At 34.0% G+C, this 7,737-nt stretch overlaps 1 protein-coding gene across 1 annotated transcript; it reads right to left on the bottom strand.

The window, feature by feature from the left end:
- Nucleotides 1-349: 349 nt before the first annotated feature.
- Nucleotides 350-3,593, bottom strand: LOC133290768 (uncharacterized). Its single transcript, XM_061488884.1, has 5 exons — nt 3,295-3,593; nt 2,785-2,821; nt 2,251-2,487; nt 2,104-2,151; nt 350-636 (listed from the first exon to the last, which is right to left on the bottom strand). Exons 1-5 carry the CDS (start codon nt 3,591-3,593, stop codon nt 376-378), a joined length of 882 nt encoding a protein of 293 aa, XP_061344868.1. The 3' UTR covers nt 350-375.
- Nucleotides 3,594-7,737: the final 4,144 nt, after the last annotated feature.

Here is a 7,737-nt window from a genome sequence, read left to right as displayed (position 1 = left end):
TGATCATACATAAGATATTTCAATCCACTTTCAAGATAAGAAAAGTACTCTGTGTGCTCTTTTTATACTCTAAAAATGATCATAACAAGAACAATCTTTTTCTCATAATGATTATGGCCTAGAGAGAAACTTTGCTAGATATCATCAAGTACACTTTCAAGATAATTAACACCACTTGGGAGTTCTCTATCTAAAAGATGGCTGTCTCAATAAGATTTGGATCAAATGCATCCTTCAATTCTAATAAAATAGATTGGCTTCAAAAACCTGAACCTACGAGTCAAAGTAGAACGGATACTCCCTGTGGTGTCGGTCTCAACATTAAATCAAACATGGTTCTGATTCCCTACATCAAAAACCTCAAAATAGATAAAGCTACCTTTTACAAAATATTAAACATTTGTTTGTTCTGGATTCACTAATACTAGGATTTTCAGTGAGTTGTTTGTTCGTTTGTCCTGTGATCGAGAGTTTCTCCATGGCATTTAGGAACTTGCGTAAGTGCTTGATGTATTCAGGGAAAGTTTCAAGGTTGCAATGGCCCCCACCCTTAACCCACAAAGGGTCATATTTTTCCTTGGAAAGTTCCCACAATCGCTTTCCATGGGACCAATCAACAATATCATCATTTGTTCCCTGCCCATAATACACAAGCAGACAAACAAAACTACTATTAGCATCTGGAAGTGTATTATTTCATCTAAGATTGCATACGACACTGAGACAAAGATCCATGTCAGAGAACGTGTTTGTATGATGAGTACCAAATTCATGAACAGTGACACAAAACTGAGACCCCAACAACACCTAATTTTCCTACTAAAATTTTGTTTCATTTACGATGATGGCTATCATGCTATATGCTGGTTGGACTTATCAAATAATAGATTGTTTCTGTTCAACGGGCTCTCATATATGTCTGGCAACATCTTCCAACGACTGGAGAAATGCAAAGATGAATTGATATTCTAAAATCTACGCATTGATTATGTTGTTGGCTTCAAGGTATAGACATAAAAGCAAGAACAACCATTTAAAAAAAAAAAACAGCTTTATTTTTGCAGAAACAGATAAATGCCAAATATTTGTTAAACATATTCTACCTCATTTTCATCTTTAACTACATTAGGAATTAGGACAAAAGGTGCAGGCTCTACCAAGTTTCAATCTCAGTAGAACACAACCAACACAGAAAAGCATAATTGGAGAAGCGTTGGAAAAATGCATATTTATTATGCTTATGCATACAAGAATAAAAGTTATAGACTAACAGCAGGTATAAATCTATATATTGAATCATTGACAATGAATAGGTGTCTGCATTGACATTAGCATCCAATTGTAGCATCAATCTTCCTATGAACATAGCCATCCCATTGAACATTCTGCACATGTTTAACATTTTTATTTGAATCACATATTGCTTTACAACTCCAGGTCAGCCAGAAAAATTTGAGTAATACTCTGAAAACAGGACTTAATTTAAATGATCTCAGCTGCTGTCTCCTGTGTTTGTCATTTCAGTTTTTTCACCAGAAAGTAAAATCTGTTTGCGCTTTGTAGAGGTATTTAAGCTAGTCTATTCTTTTCAAAGAGGAAATAATAGACTAAAAAGTTTTACATCCTTGTAACAATACCGAAGACTTTCTGTAAACTGGTTATAAGTTATACTGGGTACATAATACTTTCTTCTAATTTGCTGATTGAATGAAAAAGAATAGTACTTCTTAAACACTGAGTTCTTCATTCAGATGACATCAATCTAGTAAGTAAAAGTAAATTAACATGCATTATGTGACATGTGTGATTTCTTTTGATGATGAGTGTGATTACAAATTAATCTAAATAACCCACACAATCCTGATTGTTTTATTCTTTTCTACTCTTCCAGGGGATCAACCAACTCTCCATATGAATAGCTCACTGACAGAGATAGAAAAATAAAGAATTATAAAACAATCTCTTCGTGTAACCAAAAAGAAAAAAAATAACAATCTCTTAAGGATAGAAGCCTCAAGAAAGAAACTATTAAGCAAGTTTGAAAACTGAAAGAGGTATAAATGCAGAAACTAATAAGAAACATAGATAGAAAGATATACGTACATGTATAACTAAGACTGGGCAGTTAACATGCCTTATTTTGTCTATATTCTGAAATGATAAAAGAGATCTTTGTCAATACAAGACATCAGTGATAAATAATGCAACAAGTTAAGAATTATGAATAACAACACTTAAGGCAAAACTTACTTTGAATATGTCAAACCACAATGTCATCTTGACAGGGTACAAGACCCTTAGCCCTGAAAGGATGCCACTGTGAATAACAACACCTCTCAACTCCCGCAACTTAGAAGCCAAGTGCACCGTGGGTCCGCTACCAACCGATTGACCATACAAAATTAGCTCTTCTTGTTTAATTCCATACTCATTCTTCAAACAATCATACACAGCCTCTATGTCATAATATGTGTTCAACTCGTTTGGCTATCACAGTTTGAGAGGTAATCCACACATAAAACATTCAGTTAGATTTGTGGACAAAAAGATTTGGAGAAAAAACAGAGAATTCAAATGGAACTGATAGTCTTGCTTTCTTATATCATATTTCATGGCAAACACACTCCCAAACCTCATGACAACCTATACTTGTTTGAGTTCAATTGAGTCTCCCCGAAATTTTATTTGAAAAACAACCCTATAAAATCACAGAACAAAAAAAGAAAAAGAAAAAAAAAATTGAAAAAAGAAGGGAGGAAAAGGAATCTGATGTGAGTTACTTACCTTACCTGTAGATGCTCCATATCCTGAATAGTCATAGCTGCAAAGTAACACAAAGTTTCAAAAAAAAATATTCAGAAAGGAATCTTACTCACACTCCAAATTAATAAACAAAATGTACCCAAAAAAATAAAAAAGCAAAATGGAAGTTAAGCAGATACATAATCAACAAAACCTTGATACAAAGCACACCAACAGGTTTAGAAGCATACACAATATCTGACAAAATTAACCTTTTTCAATATAATATATAAAAGTCATATGCCAAAATTGCTCACTTTCCCATTCCCTATATGCAGCGATAATAATAACAATTTAAAATAAAACACGAGCATCAAACTTAAATCTCGAGAAAAGAAAGAAATTTCATAAAAAACAAAAAGGTTTTAAATTAAAGAAGCAAACTTTGCATAGCAGGAACAAGATTATAACTATATATAACCGAAAGAGGAAAAATTTGACAAAACAAAAACAGGTGAATAGAAAAACAAAAGTTGGAATCCAATAACATACCTCATGATATTGACACGAAGGTGAGCCCTGAGCTCAATGAAAAGCTCTTGCATCTGACCCAAGTCAGCGGCATTGCCATGCGAGTAGAGAAAGGTGAACCTTGCAAAAGGGTGTTTCCAGAAGGTGGCAACGATCTTGTTGCCACCTTTTGTATGAAGAAGATGAAGGTCGACGTTTTTGTCGGCGGTGACGCCGGAGAACACGAGCCTCCCATCTTGCCCCCTGAAAACCTCGTACGTTGGTGGGTCTGGCGGGAAAAAAGCGAATTTCGCAGCCACAGTTCCAGTTACATTGCCCATTTAATAACATACCAACCCAACACCTGTTCACGTATTGGGTACGAGAACCAAACACACAGTTTGTTTTGCCTTCATAATGTTATCCTATTCTTGTTCTGTTCTGTTCTATTCTATTTTATTCTATCTGTGTGTACAAATTTTAAAAAAGGAAATAAAATGTTTTTTTTTTTTTTTTAAAGATTTGTTTGGGATTTTTGGGGAAGAGAGAGGATGTTGTTGTTGTTGTTTTGTTGTTAGTTTAGAATGTTGAAATGATAGAAAGGTGTTGTTGGAATTCCAAAGGAGGAAAGATAAGAATGGCAGAAAATAAGATCCGGCCTAAGCGGGTGAGCTGGAGTTGCTGCTGTGCTCGGACCTTTCACCGTTCCTTCTCTGTTATCTCAATTCTCATTTCTCACCTTTGAGAGAGAAAATAATGAAACCAATTATTAGACAAATACCAAAAAAAATTAAAACATGTTTAGATAGAGTAAATTTATGTTAAAGGTGGCAAATCATCTCAATTCGATTAAATAAAAAATTATTTGAAGAAAGAAGAGAGGAAGGAGAATGAAAAAAAATAAAATGAATGATTTTACATAAAAGGATCAAAATAATGATAATAAATAATACTTCTAATACAACAAATGGTATTAGGTCAGTTGATAGCAAAAGCAAAAGAAAATACGCCTCGATTCAATCCTTGTGGGAATATATTTATTCTTGACTCGTCCTGTACTCCGAATTAATTTCATAGTCGGCTCAAAGAGTCGAAGCTTGTAAGAATGCCGGGAGAAGCCAACTCGTCTCAAAGAAGTAATTAGGCTTGAATTAACACAATAAAATAAGTAATACTTCTAATATTACTGATCCATCAAATTACCTTTAACTAAGTAGCCTTAATGCTAGATTTTCAGATATTAATATTTATGCACATTCCCTTTAATTAGATATAGCAAATCGAGTTTCTCAACACATTATTTAATTAAGGCCCATTTGATTTCTATTTCTAAAATTAATTTTTTAACTTAAAAAAATAAAAATAAAAGCTTGTTTGAAAAGTAGTGTTTTAAAATCCTACTCTATCTTGTGGTCGATTCCACCGGGTCACTGACTCCCTCTCTGAGGGTTGGGGTCAGCAGTTAGACCGTGTATGCACGTTGACCCTTCTGACCCTCGAAACCCCCTAGTTGAAACCGTGACTCCCGGATCAGAGGGGTCACTATATATATATATATATATATAAATATATATATATATATATATATATATATTTTAATTTAGACACGAAAAGACGTTGTTTGGTATGTAAAAAAAAAAAAACTTCTTGTTACCTAGATCTAAAACTAGATTTGGAATCTGAATTGTTTTTCTTCTTCTCTTCCAATCTGCTCTCCTAGACCTAGACACAGTCTTCCTGATCCAGTTATCTCCATTGTCGTGGTGGTGGTTCCTCCTATCCTCTTCGGTCTTTTCTCTCCCTCTCTTCTGTCGTGCTAATTATTCCCTCCCCACCGTTGATTTGTCGCATCGCCGCCTCTCCTCCGCCATTCTCTCTTGGGTAAGGGATCTCCTTTCACATGTTGTAAGTGTGTGAGAAGGATAATGAGGCCTGAGTTTTATGATATAACTTTTTATTAACTCCATTGGAATATGTATTTTGTATTTTGATAGTTTGATACTTTGATTAGCTTGTATAATTGGTTGAATTATGTTAAGTATATTTTGAATATTTGATGACTGGTAGTTTGATTTTTTTGAATTTTTCATATAGGATAATATCTATCTATCTATCTATCTATATATATATATATATATATATATATATATATATATATATATATTAATGTATAAAATTGGGTCAGCAAAGTGACCTCATAACCCTCCGGTTGAACCCGTGACCTCGCCTAGTCGATGGCCAAGTCGAGTTTTTAAACACTGTTGAAAATGATTGTTTTGTAAAATGATTCTCAAAATAATAACTATTTTTTATTTTTAAAACTAAAAAAAGAGAACACGTTAGAGATATTCTAAAAAATTATTTTTTATTTTATTACGTGACAATTATGTAATTATAGAATTTATTAATGATACTTTCGTTAATAAATCCAAATTTTTTTATTTTATAAAAATTATTTTAGCAATCTTATAATTATGAAAGTTTATTAATGGAATTTTTGTATATAAATACAACTTCTTTATAAATTTAAATCCAACCATAAAAGTTTTATTGTTTTTCTACTCTCTTCATTTCTTTCTCTTTAAATTCTTCTTCCTTTCTACCTTTTATACTCCTTCATCCTCTTCTCAAAATGCAACACCTTCAGCCTTCTTTTTAAATCCAGATGGACTTCCTCGGTTCCCTTTATCTTGGAACCGAGCTCATTATACTCCTTCTGCCTATGTGTTCTTAACCATTCCGAAGAATTTGTCAGATGAGGAGTTCGAAATTTATGATTGGTTTAAAGACTTAGCTTGTCAATTAATAAAGGAAAATGCTTCTATTGCTCCTCGCCCAATTTTAGAAAATGGACATTCCTCTAAATGGGTTCGAAGAAAATTTAGTAAGTAAATATTAATATTTTTTTCCTAAATTTTATCATGTATGCAATTTCTAAGTCTCTTCTATTTTTCAGATAAAACCATGGATCACGTTTTTTTGCTCGGTTGAAGAAAAGTGCTAACTTGAAAGTAACTTCAACAGAAACTCCTTCTGCTTCTGGTGAAAAGGATTCTCATTCTACCACTCAAACCATTCCGGCTACATCTGCTATGGATTTTGCCTCTATTGATACAATATTAGTTGATATAGATGCCCCAGTTGATTCTGGCGACCTTCGCCAAAGAAATCATGTCCGGGCAGTGTTGCTGCTGCTGACAAATCTCTCACTCCACCAACTTCTCTTGTCGCTTCTCAAACTCAAGGTCCCAATTTCCTTGACAAATTAAAACCCTACTTCACTACAGGTCTTCGAGAGAAATGGAATAAGTTTTTCCTGGACCAACTCATCAACAAGTTTACTGCTCTCCGGGATAACGACATCTGAGAAGCGCATTTCTTTGAAATAGCTCTCTTAGCTCTTGTTGAGCATCATCAACTTCTATCTGACCTTCAAGACCTGTAGAACTTCAAAAGAAAATTCCATACTGAATAAGCTGCTCTCAAAAAATGGCTGAAGTTGTCGAGTTCAATGTTCAAGGATTTCAGGTACAACTAAAGAAAGCTCAAACTTCCAAAGTAACTGCTGAAGAGACAGCCAAATCAGTTGCTGATAAATTATAGTTTGTTGAGCATAACTATTCTGAGTTGATGAAGGAACGTAATCAACTCAACAAAAATTTCAAAGATTCTGATCTCCGGGTAGCCGAGTTAGAAATGGAAGTTGACACCCTAAAATCTAAGGTAGTAGACCTAGAAAAGGCCGCAACTGATATGGACGACAAATTGGAAGCTTATGGTCATCAAATTCGCAGTTGGGTACTAGACCAAGTGGGCTTCTACAACCCGGGAGTTGTTCTTCAAGACTTGAACAAAATCAAAACTTTTAACTTTGTGGAAGATGGTAATTTGTGCACATATGGCAAGGAAGGTCAAAAAATTGTCCTTGCATCCCGCGCTTCTGAAGTTGGCGCTATTAAATTGGACTCCACAAATGTTACTGACTCGGTAGACTCTCCCGGACAAAACCAGGATGTATGAAGGGGTTGTAGGTAGGGGTGGCAATTTGGGTTGACCCGCCTCGCCAAAAACGGGGCGGGGCGGGTTGACCTGCCAAAAAATATGGGTTAGAAAAATGAACCCACCCCGTTTTATGGTGGGTTGGCGGGTCAACCCACCAACCCGCCAATTAAAAAAATAATTAAAATTCAAAAATAAATTATATTTTATAAATTTTTCTAATATTATTTTATTTTATTTTACACTTCTCTATATTTTTTTAGTCTCAATCTTAAATGTATACTAATATTTGTCAAACATTCTTTAGGAATTTATATATAGATAACATTTGTCATAAATAAAATTGTTATTCTTTATTTTTTCTAGGAAGTACTAAGATAAAAAAAATTTGGATATCACAAAACTTTAAGGACTAATGAAATACTACCTAATTGTAAAAAAAAAAGAAAAAAGAAATTATAACCCGGCGGGTTAACCCGCCCCGCA

Source organism: Gastrolobium bilobum, unplaced genomic scaffold (assembly GCF_033153095.1).
Source record: "Gastrolobium bilobum isolate Gb01-03AN ecotype WA unplaced genomic scaffold, APGP_CSIRO_Gbil_v1 utg40662, whole genome shotgun sequence".
Lineage (NCBI taxonomy): Eukaryota > Viridiplantae > Streptophyta > Magnoliopsida > Fabales > Fabaceae > Gastrolobium > Gastrolobium bilobum.
Note: the sequence above shows the minus strand (reverse complement) of the source record. Positions and strands in the feature narration are given on the sequence as shown.